General features: G+C 32.5%; 1 protein-coding gene across 3 annotated transcripts in view; it reads left to right on the top strand.

The window, feature by feature from the left end:
- Positions 1-16,996, top strand: part of LOC126887043 (uncharacterized) — a 132,279-nt gene that overhangs the window by 113,692 nt on the left and 1,591 nt on the right. For all 3 annotated transcript variants that reach the window (XR_007698935.1, XM_050654363.1, XM_050654362.1), the window contains exon 8: positions 4,178-4,330. Coding sequence is in view for 2 of the 3 variants with exons in the window: in XM_050654363.1 (XP_050510320.1) it covers positions 4,178-4,330 (153 nt within the window). In the remaining variant the exon portion in view is untranslated. The remainder of the gene's footprint in view (positions 1-4,177; positions 4,331-16,996) is intronic.

Raw genomic sequence — 16,996 nt, 5'->3', positions numbered from 1 at the left:
GAAACCAGAAAGAAACTATTGCGTTACCAGAAGAGAACTGCTGGGTGTAGTGAAGGCTTGCGAACATTTCCATAAATACTTGTACGGCAGAAAGTTCCTTCTTCGAACAGATCACGCTGCTCTAAAATGGCTCATACAATTCCGTAATCCAGAGGGCCAGATGGCAAGATGGTTAGAACGACTGCAAGAATATGATTATGAGATAGAACACAGGGCCGGAAGAGTTCATTCAAATGCTGATGCCCTTTCGAGACGACCATGCAGTGCAAATTGTAATCACTGTGCCAAATTAGAGGAACGATTTTGCCCGGTGAGACGAACCACCGTAGTTAATGAGCAATGGCAGCCCCAACAGTTACAAAACGCCCAAGAAGATGATCCATGTATAAAAAGAGTATTGGATTGGATGCAGCAAGGTGAAAGACCTAGTTGGCAGGACATTAGGGCATGTAGTCCAGAAGTCAAGGCCTACTGGAGCCAATGGAATTGCCTGGTACTAAAAGATGATCTTCTGTACAGAACCTTTGAGAACGATGATGGTACAGAATCTAAGCTGCAGTTGATTGTACCTAAAAGTAAAGTGTCAGAAGTATTGCGTCAGTTGCATGACGGTACATCAGGTGGACACTTTGGTATTACGAAGACTCTGCAAAAGGTTCGAGAACGGTTCTATTGGGTGAACTGTAAAGATGATGTAAGAAGATGGTGCCGGAAATGTGAACTGTGTGCATCCGGTAATGGTCCAGTTGGTAAAAAGAGAGCACCCATGAGACAGTACAATGTTGGAAGTCCTATGGAAAGAGTAGCAATCGACATTGCAGGTCCATTTCCAGAAACCGATGCTGGAAATAAATACATTCTGGTAGCCATGGACTATTTTACGAAATGGACCGAGGCCTATGCATTACCGAATCAAGAAGCTGCTACCGTTGCAGAGGTACTTGTTAAAGAATTCTTCAGCCGATTTGGTGTTCCCTTGGAGATCCACTCCGACCAAGGGCGAAACTTTGAGTCAGCTCTTTTCCAAAACGTTTGTAAATTGATTGGTGCCAATAAGACCAGAACAACACCCCTGCATCCTCAATCAGATGGAATGGTAGAGAGGATGAACCGAACGATGGGTAAACACTTGTCCAAAGTTGTATCTGAACATCAGCGAGATTGGGACCAACACATTCATTTATTCCTGATGGCCTACCGCTCGGCCGTGAATGAAACTACAGGTCAAACACCAACCTGCCTGATGTTGGGTCGTGAAGTTCGTTTGCCCTGCGACCTAGAGTTTGGCTGCAGACCTTCCGAGGAATATGTTGCAGGCGAAGAATACGTAGACCGCCTGAAGTTACGAATGAACAACATTCATGAACTTGCCCGACAACACATCCAGATAGCCAGTGACAGAATGAAAGATCAATATGATTCTCGCTGCAAGAATGAAAGCTTCGAAGTAGGTGATCTTGTTTGGCTTTATAATCCACAACGTCGTCAAGGCCTGTGTCCTAAACTGCAAAGACAATGGGAAGGTCCGTATGAAGTTAAGAAGAAAATAAATGACGTAATATACAGAATTAAGAAGTTACCAAACGGTAAACTAAAAGTTATTCACATAAATCGTCTTGCACCATATGCTGGCTCAAATGAAGCAGAGGAAGCCCGAGTCCTCCAACAGGAGATGAAAGATGCACCACAGCCAAGTTTTAAGGAATTTATGTCAAATTACGCAGAAAGAAAGAGTGCTAGATTCGGCGTGACCACAGAAGTTCAGCAAGATCTGTTTGGTGTTCCAGAAAACGTCTCTCTAGCCCACTGTGTTGCCCAAGGCCTCGAGATGACTAAAGGAATCTCGTCCGTATTCAATAGAAAGTTCGGCCGCCTGGACGAGTTAAGGAATCAACAACCTAAAATTGGAAGAGTATTGCGATTGGAAGATGGTCCTCGATCTTTGCTGTATATAGTGACCAGGAAGTCTTATACGGACACGCCAAGCTACGAGAACATATGGCGTGCTCTAAGTAATTTGAAGAAAATCGTGTTTAATTATGACATCAAAGATTTGGCTATTCCAAAAATAGGCCATGCAGTAGAAAATCTGGATTGGAAGATTGTGAGAAGCATGCTTGAAGTGATCTTCAGAGAAACTGGCGTACGAATTACTGTGTGTTGCATTAACCCGAAGATGTCATACCCTTCAAAGACAGTAAACTGCTATTTCTTCTTGAAGGGTGTATGCAGAGCTGGAGAGTCGTGTAGATTCCGCCATCCTGGGCCTTCATCTAGAGTTGCTGATCGGGACGCTCAGATCTTAAGAGGGGAGCAGTGTAACAAAAGAGAAATCTTGGCCGACCGCCGTATAACAGTAAACACCTCGAGAATGACGTCATCGAATGATCTAGGCCTCGGCGGAAAGGAGGAGGAACTTCTCGAACGTACGACCCGTAGGCGGAACACGCTGATAGCTAGAGATGGGCGTCGATTGTTCCAGAATAACAACTGGGTATAAATACGGGCATATTTGTAAATAAAGTTTAGTCTTAAGCTAAAGTTTGTAAAGTAAACTTGTATAAATAAATAATAAAGTCGTATATAAATACCCGAACGCTCGTTTATTACAATATAATACTTTATCTACATAATTACAAATTCAAAAGTCGACCGCGCCCGATACATATCAAAGTACACCAACGTATTCAAATTCACAACTGACTCTCTGCTTAAAAATCATGCGCTTATGTAGATACGGCTCTGCTTCGAGAATCCACCGTCGAACATTTCGAACGCCTGGAACAGGTTTCTCGAAAATTCTCGCTTAGCGGAGAAATTACTTGTCGATGACGTGGCTCCTTTGTTTGTTTACTGCTAGGGGCAGGGCCGGTCTCAGTTATAAATTCGTCACACTATTAACAAATTTTCAGCTTGGTAAATAAACTTTTTTTTGTACGTGGGATCCAGGTCCATATCTTCGGTGGTCACTTCAATTCACTCCGTAATTTGAATTTGTTTTAGAATTACTCTTTTTTTTTAACTATTTTCGGCTGTAAGATGGTTATTTTCCTATGGTGTGACGGACCACCGCCTTAGGCTTTTAATCATTACTTATATAATTTACTATTCAGTAATCATGTGGACTTAAAAAATAGTGCTTTAATCAGATTTTATTTGAAAAATAAACCGAAATGTTTTTCAAATATTTCTATTTTATATGTATAAATACCTATGTATACAGTGTGGACGTTTGAGTTGGAATATATTCATTTTCTCGAGAATGGGCGACTCTGAAGATACATCTCGAAACAGGGCGATTTTTATTTTTAAATTATAATTTTTTGGCATATATATCATACTAGTGACGTCATCCATCTAGGCGTGATCCACCTTTCATCCGAAAGGTTATTCAATTCTCTATTCAGTAATATAAACATTAATTAGGTATTTATACAGGATGCCCAAATTTTTTTTTGAATTAAGTTAATTGAAACAAAAAAAGATTGTATGTAATTTATTTAATGCAAAATACGTTTTATTGCTGTCAGAAAATAAACAAAAATGTTAATTTCAAAAATAAACATTACTTTTCGGTTAGATTAAATGTTCAAACTGCTAAAAGGTAGATAGGTGGCAGCTTTAATATTGAATTTAAGCAAAAAATAATATTTATTTATCAAGTAAACATTTTTTCCTGTTTTCGGACAACAGTAAAATGTATTTCGAATTAAATAAATTATATACATTCTTCTTTTTGTCTCAATTACTTTAATAAAAAAATTTTTTTGGGTACCCTGTGTAAATAATTATATTGGTGTTTATATTAGCGAATAGAACATTGAATAACCTTTCGAATGAGCTGTCACACGACCCCTATTCTCATTTAAAAAATCATCAATTACGTCATCACGCTCAGATGGATGACGTCACTAGCGTGATATATATATATGCCAAACAATTATAATTTAAAAATGAGATGTTTCGAGATTTATCTTCAGAGTCGCCCATTCTCGAGAAAATGAATTTATTCCAACTCAAACGTCTTCACTGTGTGTATCAAGCGTTCATTAGCTGGACTGTTCATTTTTCTTCATAATTATTCTGCTAAATATTAGATTTTTATATGCATTCTTAGTAATATTTACGATCTGACAAATTAAATTTGCATATTTTTATATTAACAATGAAATTTTAGGAACATTTTTACTTTAACAGAAAAAATTGGTGCATTACCTATGGAATTGTTAAACAGCATGGAGAAAAAAGACAAGAAAACCTTTGTTGATGAAATAAAGAAATTCAAAATTTATCGACCAGATCCTGCCGATCCTGAAAATCTTCAAAAAGGGTAATTACGGATGTAACTAAACTTACGTGCATAGAAATCGGCCCGTTTAAAAATTTGATCATTTTTGATGTCTCGTATTTCCTAAACCTGTTGGCCGATTTAAGTGTGTTTTTTTAGTATGTTATAGCCTGATTCTTTAACAATATCGCTGTAATAATATTGTTGCTAAACAGGTAAATTTTTATTGTATACCGGGTGTACGAATTAAGCTGTGTTTTTTTCTCAAAGTTCGCATCACCCTGTGGATTATTCTAGCATTTAAAAAATACTGAAATTAAAACCCAACTACAGCTTCAGGTTTTCTTAATATTCTGTTTTTTTTTATTCATTCGTTTATGTTGGATAATACAAAAGTGAGGTACTTTAACATCTAGCCATGATCTTCATCAGTACAGGGAGTTTTTAAATAAGTGCGACACACTTTAAGGGGTAATTCTACATGAAAAAATAATGACAGTTTGCTTTATAGGCGTATGTTTGCAAATGTTTCGTTTCCGAGATACGGGAAGTTGAATTTTTTCTTACAAACTGACGATTTACTTATTGTTTTAAAACCGGTTGAGATATGCAAATGAAATTTGGTGGGTTTTAAGACGTAGTTATTGCCGATTTTTTAACATAAAACTAAGAATTTAATATTCACCATTAGCGTGCATACGGGTATAATGATCGGTGATATTACCCGTATGCGCGCTAATAGTAAATATTAAATTCTTAATTGTATGTCAAAAAATGTGCAATAACTACGTCTTAAAACCTACTAAATTTCATCTGCATCTCTCAATCGGTTTTAAAACAATAAATAAATTGTCAGTTTGTAAGAAATAATTACACTTTTATAAAAAAGAACTTTTTTATAATAAAACGGTTTTATTATTTATAGGAGAGAATATAAAATAATTTGACGATATATAAAATGCTTAAAATTCCGAAAACTACACTAATAAAAAAGTACTTTTTATAATAACACGGTTTTTGTTATATACAGGACATAACATAAAAATTACACTAGTATAAAATGGTATATATTAATAAATATATAATAATTAACTTGAAATAAAATATGAATTTTAAGTATATCAACTTTTAATTATTTATTAGAAAAATTAAAAAAAGATACGCAACAGCCGTGTTCGAACTAGGGAACTCTCGATCTGCAGTCTAATGCCACTGACCCACCATCAATTTATAGATATCGATTTATTAACGTACTTTAAACTATCATTGTATTAGTCACATTTTTAAAATAGTTTGAAATAAAAAAATCGATTTATCCATACAGAGTGATTGATTAGTGGGGTAAAGCTCCATAGATCCGTTATAGTAATAGATAGCAATAAAAGTTAATAACAAAAATTGTAACCAACTTTGATTACAGATTAATAATTCAGTCATGGCTTGCCTAAAATTTGGATAGATTTAGACCCGTAATAATATAATTAATAATTTGCTCTGAAAAATGAAAATATCTCGAAAACTAATAAATTTAGACATAGGGAATGTTATATAAAAATAAAAGTACGGTAATGGTACTTTTAAATAGTGATATAAAATATAGGGTGTTTCCTTTAAAATTACTGAGAAAATAATATACTTGCGTTTTAACTCACCTTGTATTCAGTATGAAGAAAATTAGCAATATCGATTATTTGTGAAAAGTTTGACAATAATTTAAAAAATATGGCATTAATAAGCCATTGCCGTTGTGCTTATTTTTATTTATACAGGGAGTTAAACTTGTTACGATTTTCATATAAAATTGGTTATAAATTTGTAAATATCCTGTAAAACATACTAAACCTTTATATTTTTGCAATGGAGAAGTTAATAAGATTTTGAATATAAAATAAAATACAGGGTGTTCCATTAAAAAAAACATAACTTTGATCTGTCACTATGAAATTGAACACCCTGTAACATTCTAACTTAATTTTGTAATGTGAAGTTCAAAGTTGGCTACAATTTTTGTTATTAACTTTCATCGCTATCCATTACTATAACGGATCTACGGAGCTTTACCCCACTAATCAATCACCCTGTATAATAGCAGTTAAATATTGCATTGTCAGCTAGTTCTAAGCTATTCTGAAAATTTCAGGTACCTAGGTAGCCTAGAACTATTTTTAAAGTGGATTACAAAATTTGCGGAGACCGTGACAACAATCAAGCCAAGTATATAAAAACGTTTTAAAAATTCAACATCCCCTATCTCGGAAACGAAACATTTGAAAACATACGTTTATAAAGCAAACTGTCATTATTTTTTCATGCAGAATTACCCCTTAAAGTTTGTCGCACTTATCTAGAAATACCGTGTATTGATGAAGACCACGTCTAGTTGTTAAAGTACCTAACTTTTTTATTATCCAACATAAACGAATGAGTCAAAAAAAAAGAATGTGTGTGTACTTTGTACGCACGTAAGAAGTTATACTTCTATTATTATGATTTCAATGAAATTAATATACTTAACAGGTTATTTGTATTTTATTTAAATATTAAACTAACTTTCCTTATCTACCACTTTTAAAATTTTTTTATTAAAACGCTGTACCAAAAATATTTAAAAAAAATATGAATCGTCCGGGATTTGAACCCAGGACCTCTTGATCTCCGGTCACACGCTCTACCACTGCGCTATCTCCCTTTTGCTTTGACAGGTTACAAGATTTCTCATACATACTGACAAATTTAATACAAAAATACTTTAAATAATATACTTACTATTATTATAAAATATCTTATTCCCGAGGAAGACAAATCCAAAGACACAAAAATTATAATAAATAATACATTTACTAAAAACACTACTATATTCTTTTCACACCTTTTCTTGCACTGATATATTTATACATAACTTGAAAGATTCAGCAACTAAACGCCATACTGTCTGTGTGCGCATGCGCGCAGAATTAGGAAATTTTACTCTCAATCGCGCCTAAAGAAGTATAACTTCAAAAATAGAATATTAAGAAAACCTCAAGCTGTAGTTTTGTTTTAATTTCAGTATTTTATAGATGCTAGAATATTCCACAGGGTGATGTGTGTGTGTGTTTATGTTTTATTGGCACTGGTTTAAGCAACCAACTGGCCAGTCAATGTGTTTTGAATTCTCTCTTTTACAAAATATATGCTTAGTATCTAAATTTAAAACTATTAGTACTACTGTTTTTTTTTACTCTGTTTTTTTTATTATATTTTTTAACATTTTTTTTTATTACATTTTTTATTTATTTTTTTTTTATTTTTTTTTGTATATTTTTTTTTTGTATATTTTTTTTTGTATATTTTTTTATCGCGCTAAGACCTAAACCCGATTCAACCTCGCGGAGGTTTAGATCTTAGTATCTTTTTATTTTATTTAATTATTTTTTTTTTATTTTTTTTTCTTTTTTTCTCAGAGCTTTAATTTTAAACAATTAACATGGTTGTACAAAATTTTATAAACATCTAGATTGTTTGATTGTAAAAGGTATATAAGATTAAAAGGAAATTGTACATTAACTTGAACTAGATTGGCAAAAAAGTTTGATATTTCAATAAAATGTAAAGGACATTCTAATAGCATATGTTGTAGATCAGCTAGCTCTCCACATAAACATTCATCATTATCTACAAGTCCTATTTCTCTTTTGTAGACTGGAGTCAGACAGTGATTACTTCTTATTCGACAAATAGTTTTGATAAAGCCTTTGTTGGAAACTTGATTAAACCATGTCTTGATGGGAAGTGTAGGCTGGATTTTTTTGTAATAATTTCCTTTGTCTGAATTATTGTATTGTTCCTGCCATTTCGTCCGTTTGATAGATCTCATAATAGAAATTATGTCTCCCATAGGAAGTTGATAAGTATGCAGAGTGGATTCCTTCGTTGTTGCTTTTTTAGCCAGATCATCTACTATTTCGTTGTTTTTTATACCAATGTGTGCTTTTATCCAACACAATATTATATTTTTGCCCGATTTCAAAGCTTCACTGTTCATTGCTATGATGTCATTGATGATATAATTTTCTGCAAAATTATGTACATTATATTTCAATGTCTTTACAATGCTTTGGCAGTCTGTAAATATAACATAATTGAGTTCTTTTTGATTAATACATATTTTGTATGCTTCTTTGATTGCAATGAGTTCAGCTGTGAAAATTGTCATTTTATCAGGTAATCTGTTGTTTATTTTTATACTTTTTTGTGGGTAATATATAGCATATCCAACTTTTCCTTCCATTTTTGAACCATCCGTATATAATTTCTGATAACTCCCCCAGTTATTTTGTACACACTGAAGGTGGTTTATTTTAGTAAGGAAGTCTGTCGCACGAATATTACTTAAATGACAGTTAACTGGAGATAAATAATCTTCATAATTTAGCTTTCGAGACGAGCTTTGTTCAATTTGGTGTATGTCGCCAATGGAATTAGAAACGTTGAGGAAGCTTTCCACAACTAAAAGCAGTTTCTTTTTTTCCCAGTAATAATGAGTTAGGTATGAGGTGGTTAAATGAACAATTTTATTTAATAGCAGTTTATCGTTAACCGCTGTTTTAACTATAAATTTCTCACTTAGGTATTCCCTGCGTAATGAAAGTGGAGGTTCATTAAGCTCACATTCCATGACCAATATAGGTGTGCTACGAAGATAACCAGTGCATAACCTAAGTGCCTTATTTTTGATCCTCTCGATTTTTTGGAGTACAGAGTTTGATGCTGAGCCATAAAAAATAGATCCATAGTCTAAGATTGATCTTATCAAATTTCTGTATAGTAATATTGATATGTTTGGATCAGCTCCCCAGTTACTGACACTTACAGTCTTCATGATATTCATTGCATTTTCCATTCTTCGTAATATGTAATTTGTGTGTTCTTTCCAATTTAATTTGGAGTCTAAAAATACGCCAAGAAATTTTATTGAAGTTTTATAAGGAATACTAGTATTATCAAATTGTAGATGGCTTTGAGGAACATATCGTTTTTTAGTAAAGGTAACAATGGTTGATTTACTCTCTGATATTGTTAAGTTATTATCGGTAGCCCATTTTTTTTATAATATTCAATGTCGATTTAAGGTAGTTATTACATCTATCTATTGACTTATTTTCTGCATATATCGCAACATCATCAGCGTACTGTAGGATTTTTATGTGTTGAGGAAGTTTAGTTTCTAAGTCAGCAGTATACAGTATATATAATATAGGACTTAGAATGCTACCCTGAGGTAGTCCCAAAGATGTGTAGGTATCGGGAGTTAGATTGATCTCCATTTAATCTAACGTGAACTGCTCGATTAATGTATAAGTTAATGATGTTCCATGTTACTATCTCGGGTATTCCTATTTCCAACATTTTCGCGTATAGTATGTGAAGATTAACGTTGTCGTAAGCCCCTTTTATATCTAAGAACAAAGCACTAACTGCTTTCTTATAAGTAAAGGAACTATAAATGTCTATTAAAAAGTGGCAGAGGCTATCTTGTGTGGATTTACCTTTTCTAAAACCAAACTGACTTCTTGGTAATAGGTCGTTCTTTTCTAGCCAAAATTCCAGACGGTTTTTAATAAGTCTCTCATATGTTTTTAGTATACAGGAAGCCAGACCGATTGGACGGTAAGAATCCCAATTCTTTGATGATTTTCCTGGTTTTAAAACCGGGATAATAGTGTAAACGTGCCAATCGTCAGGAATCTTTATGCGGCGCATCCAAATTTCATTATATATATTTAGTAGTGCAGCCTTACCAATTCTTGAAAGATTTGATAGCATCGAGTAATGGATATTATCGGCACCTGGTGCTGAATTTGAGTTTTTCTTCAACGCAAAGTTTAGTTCAGTGGCAGAAAATGGTTTGACTAGGAAACGGATTGGTTCTGGATAGTCGTACAGAGCATTTAGTTGTAAATCAGAAATTACTAATTCTGCAGACGGCGGTGTGATATTTTGATGGAACTCTTCTATCCACGAAGCTTCCGACAGAATAACAGGGACTTTGTTCTTTGTTTTTCTATTTTTTATTCGGTTAACTTTTGACCATACATCTTTAATAGGGACTGACCTATTTAGGGATCCGACATAATCTCTCCAGCTATTTCTTTTAGTTTGTTTAGTGATCTTCTTGACATGTGCATCATCTTTTTTATACTTAAGTAGGTTTTTATGGTTTGGATTTTCTTTGAATATACAAAAACTTTCCTGTCTTCTTCTGACTGCTTCTTCACATTCTAAATCCCACCAGTATTTTCCTCTGGAAGTCGGTTTTTTTATTTTAAATTTGGGGATGCAGTAGGATGCAGTTGTATTTATATTGTGCAAAATTTGTTCATAAGAATTTATATCTTTAAATTGAGAGAATACATCTTCCGAATACTGTTCATATAATTTCCAGTCGACATTCTTTAAATTCCACTTTTGTGAATATGGATTATATGTATGAGTTGGTTGATCCTCTAACTCTACTCTTATAGGTGTATGGTCTGAACCAAATAGGTCTTGAAGTGTTTTCCAAGTGATCAGGTGGTTTAAGTCAGGAGTACAAATGGTCAGGTCTATTGCCGATTTCGAGAAGTTCCTAAAGAAAGTAGGAGAGCCATCATTTTTGAATATTAAATTATTATCGTCTATACAGTCCATCAAGATTTTACCTTTCATATCTGTTTGGTTGTCTAGGCCCCAGGCAATGTGGTGAGCATTAAGGTCACCTCCTATTATAAATGGTCTTTCTATAGATGTTATGAAATTGTTCCATTGTTGTAACAATAACTTGGTTCCTGGGGGAACATACATAGATATAAATGTGACAGTATATGACTTAAACTTTATTTTTATTGCTACTTTATTGACGTTTATTAAATCTACTTTCATGGTGACTTCCTCGTAATATAGGTTTGAATTTATTAAAATTGCTGAGCCACCGCCAACAGTTACTGAAAAGCGGTCGTCTCTGACAATATTGTACCCGTGAAAGTTATAATACTTTTCTGGTTTAAATCTAGTTTCTGATAATAATGCGATATCAACTTTCTGGTGTTCTAATAGGTGGATAAGGTTTTCTCTATTAGAGTTAGCCGATCTACAATTCCATTGACAAATTACCAATCTATTCATTATTATATAAGAGAGAACTTAAAACTGATTGAATTGAATTTACTAGAACTGATTTTTCTGGAATTTCAAAATTTTTGTGATTTATATTAGAGATAATACTTGTAACTATATTTGATATTAATTCTGTTAATTCTTTTGATGGTTCATGTATTTTAGATCCTTGTTCTGGATTAAATGTAGATTGATACGAAGAAGAGGTGATAATACCACCAGGTCTGTTGGACATGGGGTTTAACTTTATTATTTTTTGATGTTCCATTGTTACTTGGTCTGGTGAGGAAGAGATAGGTCGTTTGTATTTTGGTGGTTTTATTATTGTATATCTATTTGAAACTGAAGGTAGAGCGAACTGATTGGAAGATGTTTGAGACGTGGACAATTGAGTAAAGGAATATGAAGAGGATGGTGCATTCATATTTGGAGTTTGATGAGAATTTATTGAGGAATTATTGGCTGCTATAGATGCACAAGTTATCTTAGGAAAGAGTTTAATTGTTTCCTTAAAAGATAAGCTGTTTTCAGACATATAATGTTTTATTTTCTTTTGGCGATCAAATTCTGGGCATATCTCCCATTCATTAGTGAAGTGTTCACCTTCACAGGATAGACATTTTTTGTTAAACGATGATAAAGGACAAGAATCGGAAAGGTGAGATTCATGACACTTAAAACAGCGAGGATTACTTTTACACTGCTTACTCATGTGCCCATACCTATAGCAGTGGTAACAGATAATTACCTTTTGCTGGTATTTTTCAACAGTGTGTAAGACATGATTAATTACTACATACTTTGGTATATTCTGGCATTTAAAAGACACAATAACTGATTTTGTTGGATTAAATATTACTTTGTCATCTGCTACTATTTTTCTTGTTATTCGTTTCACATACTCAACCGAGAATTTGCAATGGTGATCAAATTCCTTTATTCTATTTTTAAGATATTCTTCCGATATATCTGAATCTATATCCCTTACTACACCTAGTTTAAACAATTGAAATTTTGGAATGTATGCGGTCAGATTTTTTTGAATAAGGAATTTGGAAGTAACTAAAGCATTTGCGCTACTATAATTTTTAAATGAGACCCTAACTCGGTTGCGTCCGATTGAGTCAATTTTTTTTATATAATTGTCAATTTCTGGATGTAACGTAAATAGGATCTCGCCTATTTTAACAGCGTTTAATTTTCCTGTAAAATTTAAACTGGAGTTTTCAATGAAAATGTAAAAAGGTCCTAAATCAATTTTTTCGTATAAATAAACAGACCTGGTTTTTTCTGGTTGATCTGAGTTTACTAAAGTATTTTGTTTTTCATTAATATTGTTAAGATTAATACTACTACTTATCTTATTTTGAGGCTGGTTGGGTAGAAATCCATTTAAATCTTGTAAATCACAGCTACTATCCATCGAATTCTCAATATCAGGCGGTTCGCCTCCACTAGATGACTCCATAGAGGAGTTTTCAAGTAACGTTTAACTTATGAACACTTTCAAAATGTAAACTAAATAAGGAAAAGCTTAACAAAACTAAACAAACTAAATTAGAACGGTATAAATCAAATAATCCGCCAAAAATTAATATTTTTCGGAGAGATTTCCAAATTTAAATTAACTTTGACCCCACAGGGTGATGCGAACTTTGAGAAAAAAAAACAGTTTGATTGGTACACCCGGTATACAATGAAAATTTACATGTTTAGCAACAATATTATTACAGTGGTATTGCTAAAGAAACAGGCTATAACATGTTCAAGGTTTAGGAAATACGAGACATCAAAAATGACCAAATTTAAGTGGGCCGATTTCTATGCACGTAAGTTTATGTTATTTTTTAACATTTAAAATAAAATTGCATCAAACAGAAATGGTACAGCCACCACAGTTTAAAGTAATATTTATTTTGTCTACGACTACAATAGTTTTATTAAAAAATGAATAGGTCTGTTTAGTAGGGTGGGCCGAAAAAACTAAAATTATTTTTTTCAAGTCGTAATACCACGGAAAAGTTGCGAATGTATGAGACTAAAAAGGGGTAAGAATTTAAAAAATATCGGTTTATCGAACATGAGAGTAAAGTGCCTTTTCTTCCCTTGAATGATTACTGCCCTCCGCTACGCGTTGGGCAGTAAACTTCATTCTCGGGAGGAAAAGTAGCACTTTCCTCCCTTAATGTTGTTCTGAAGCTATTTCCTCCCTTGTTATACAAATAGCTATTCTGTGTATCACCAATGGCTATGATAGGTGAAAACTATTCAATTCAACTGCTTTCATCAAATCTTTTACTATTTCCATATATCCCTAGTGTGATGCTCTACTCGGCACTGCCTAGTAGAACATCACACTAGGGATATATGGATTCAACATACAGCAACAGGCAGGTTCTGGGTGCTCATAAAGGGTATACATAAGTAGCTCAAATGTACATAATATACAGTGTGTCTGCGTAACTTGGAACCATATGGGAAACTTTTTTAATATAAATTTTATGAAAAAAAGTTATTCTTTATAAAGTGCTCTGCATAGTCTGTCTAAAACCTAAGACGCAAACATCAGATATTAAATTTTATTAATAGTATACGAGGTATGTCAAAAAATATGAATTTCGCTCAACAGTAAAGTGCCTTTATATTTCACAATATAAAAATTTTTATTAAAAAAAGTTGTTTGGAATTAAAAATTATGTTATAATCTGAATTTACAGCCTTCTAACTGAAAAAAAAAGAATGTGTTTGTACTTTGTACGCACGTAAGAAGTTATACTTCTATTATAATATAATTTCAACGAAATAAATATACCTACTTAACAGTTACAATACAAAAAATTAACAATAATTACCCAAAATGAACCAAAACTTAACAATGCCAAATATTAAAAAAAAAAGAAAAAAATATGAATCGTCCGGGATTTGAACCCGCAATCTCGCGATTTTTTGATCTCTGGTCCAATGCTCTACCAACAAGGCCATCAAGCCGCATGCTACTTACCTTTCAGATATACATAATTATACATCACGGTGACAAGTGAAATATAAAAATAGATAAAAATAGATGTTTTATTATTTTACGCCCAAGGAAGACAAATCCAAAGACACAAAATTATAATAGAAAACCTTTTAAACCACCTTTTTCAAATTGCGCAAGTTGTATTATTAATATTAATGTTAATAAATGAAATATAAATATTTTGACGTTTCACAATTTGACAATTCACTTTTAACTGCAGTGCCTTAAAATTTTTAAAGCACTAGTGCCTTAAAGTAGCATTTTTAACGCTCCTATGGAGTCCTAAAAAATGCATTTTTAACACGTTTGTAGAAAAATATATTTAAAAACACTAATATATTCTTTCCACACCTTTTCTGGACTGATACATACATAAATTAAAACATTTTGAAGTATAACTTCAAAAATATAATATGAAAACTATTTAAAAAGACAGTATAACTATTAACTAACCTTTGTTGTTTCTCTTCCCACAAATTTTAAAACGCAACAACCATACATAACCAAACCGTCAACCGTCCAAACCACAGCTGCCATATTGGATAATTTTTGACATGTCATTTGAACATCCAATCAAACAAAGTTATAATGCGCATGCGCATGCGCCGGGATCGTAGGTTTTAACATATAAAAATTCACCCTCATATCGCGCGTAAAGAAGTATAACTTCAAAAAATTCTGAAAATTTTCCTCAAAGTATGTAAAACTCAACATGATTGTTATTTATGATAGCTCTGTTATGATTAATTTTACGAAAATAAGTTATTCGTTATAAAAAGTTTTGCATAGTCTAGCAACTAAGATACAATTACAAGGTATCAAATTTTATCAATTTTATACGAGGTGTGTCAAAAAATATGAATTTCACTGAAAAGTAAAGTATCTTTATTTTTCACAAGATAGAAATTTGTTATTATAAAAAGTTGTTCGGAATTAAAAAGTATGTTTCAATATGCAATTTCATCCTTCTAGTTGACATATTGTGAACTATAAAGGTATTTTACTTTTTAGCGAAATTCATGTTTTTTTGACATACCTCGTATAAAATTGAAAAAATTTTATATCTTATGACTGCATTTTAGTTTTTTGATTATTCAGACATTTTTATATAGCCCAGTAAATGAACGGAAATTCGGCGATACCGTGTAATTTTCAGGGGCAACTCCGAATTGCATGAAAATTTGGATTTAGGTTCTACTGACCCTCCACTTCAAAGTTGAAATTGTGCCGTTGGTTGCTTTTATTTAGGTGGTGACAGTCACCCATTCTCGGGGGTGAAAAAACATACGTTCAAGATAAGACCGGAAATGGATAAATTGACTGATTTTAAGCAACTTTTGTTCTATAGAGTTTTTTACGTAAGGCAATACTTTTCGAGTTATTTGCCACTGAAAATGTTGATTTTTCGACAAAAAAACTACGTTTTCATACGGTTTTTCGCAAAAAACTCAAAAAGTAAATATTTTATCGAAAAAAATATCCTTAGTGAAAGTGTAGCTTATAACAAACCCAAAAAAAATGGTGTTTCAGTAAAGTCTATCAATCAAATAAAAACAAAGTTGTAGCTCTTGAAAAATACGTTCTTATTCGTCTAATTTCAAATCGAATATTTCAAGGTGAAATCACCGAAAAATTAAGCATCTTTCGGGAAATACCCATTTAAATTTTTTAAAATGTTTATAAAAAGCTTTGTTTTAATTGGTAACAAAAGTTTTAGCATTAAAAATAAGCGAGTTACGCTCAAAATAAAGTTGGCCCTCTTTTTTTTGTTGTAAAAAATCATGAAAATCTCGCCGTGTTTAGCTCCCCAAATGAAATTAATCGCAAACAATTTACTTACCTATCTATTTTTTATATGATCTGTCAGCCTCACTGGTTTAAAGTGTTTATTTTTGAAAGGGTTATAATTGAAAAAGCTTGAATGGGTCACTAATCACGAGTGTATGCAAATTTTGAACAGCCAAATCTTAACCAATTTTTGTCTTACGGAGAAACAAAATGAAACTAGCATATTTATAATAGCAAAACCTACATTTTTTACTCTTTAATATTATTCTTATCACTAATACTTTTTGAGTTATTATGAAAAAATGAAATTTTTCAAAAATTTTTAGAAATTTTTTTTTTAATATAAAACTAATTGTTTTCAAAAATAAGCACTTCAAACCAATCAAACTTACAGGTCATATAAACAATACACATACAGTTAAAATAGATGGTAAAGCCAAACGATTAATTTCATTTAGGGTGCTAAATAGAGGGAGGTTTTTACGATTTTTGTTACCAAAAAAGGGGCCAACTTTTTTTTCAGTGTAACTCGTTTATTTTTGATGCTGTAAACTTTTGTAAAAAAAAATAATAAGCTTTTTTCGATACTTTAAAAATGTTAATAAGGTTTTCCCGAAAAACGCTTCTTTCTTCGGTGATTTCGCGTTGAATTATTCGATTTGGAATTAGACGAATAAGAACGTATTTTTCATGAGCTACAACTTTGCTTCTACTCAATTTGTAGACTTTACTGGTACACCATTTTTTTCGTTTTTTATAGGCTACAC

Source organism: Diabrotica virgifera, chromosome 6, assembly GCF_917563875.1.
Source record: "Diabrotica virgifera virgifera chromosome 6, PGI_DIABVI_V3a".
NCBI lineage: Eukaryota > Metazoa > Arthropoda > Insecta > Coleoptera > Chrysomelidae > Diabrotica > Diabrotica virgifera.
The sequence above is the reverse complement of the archived record's forward strand: the minus strand, read 5'-3'. Positions and strand labels throughout refer to the sequence as shown.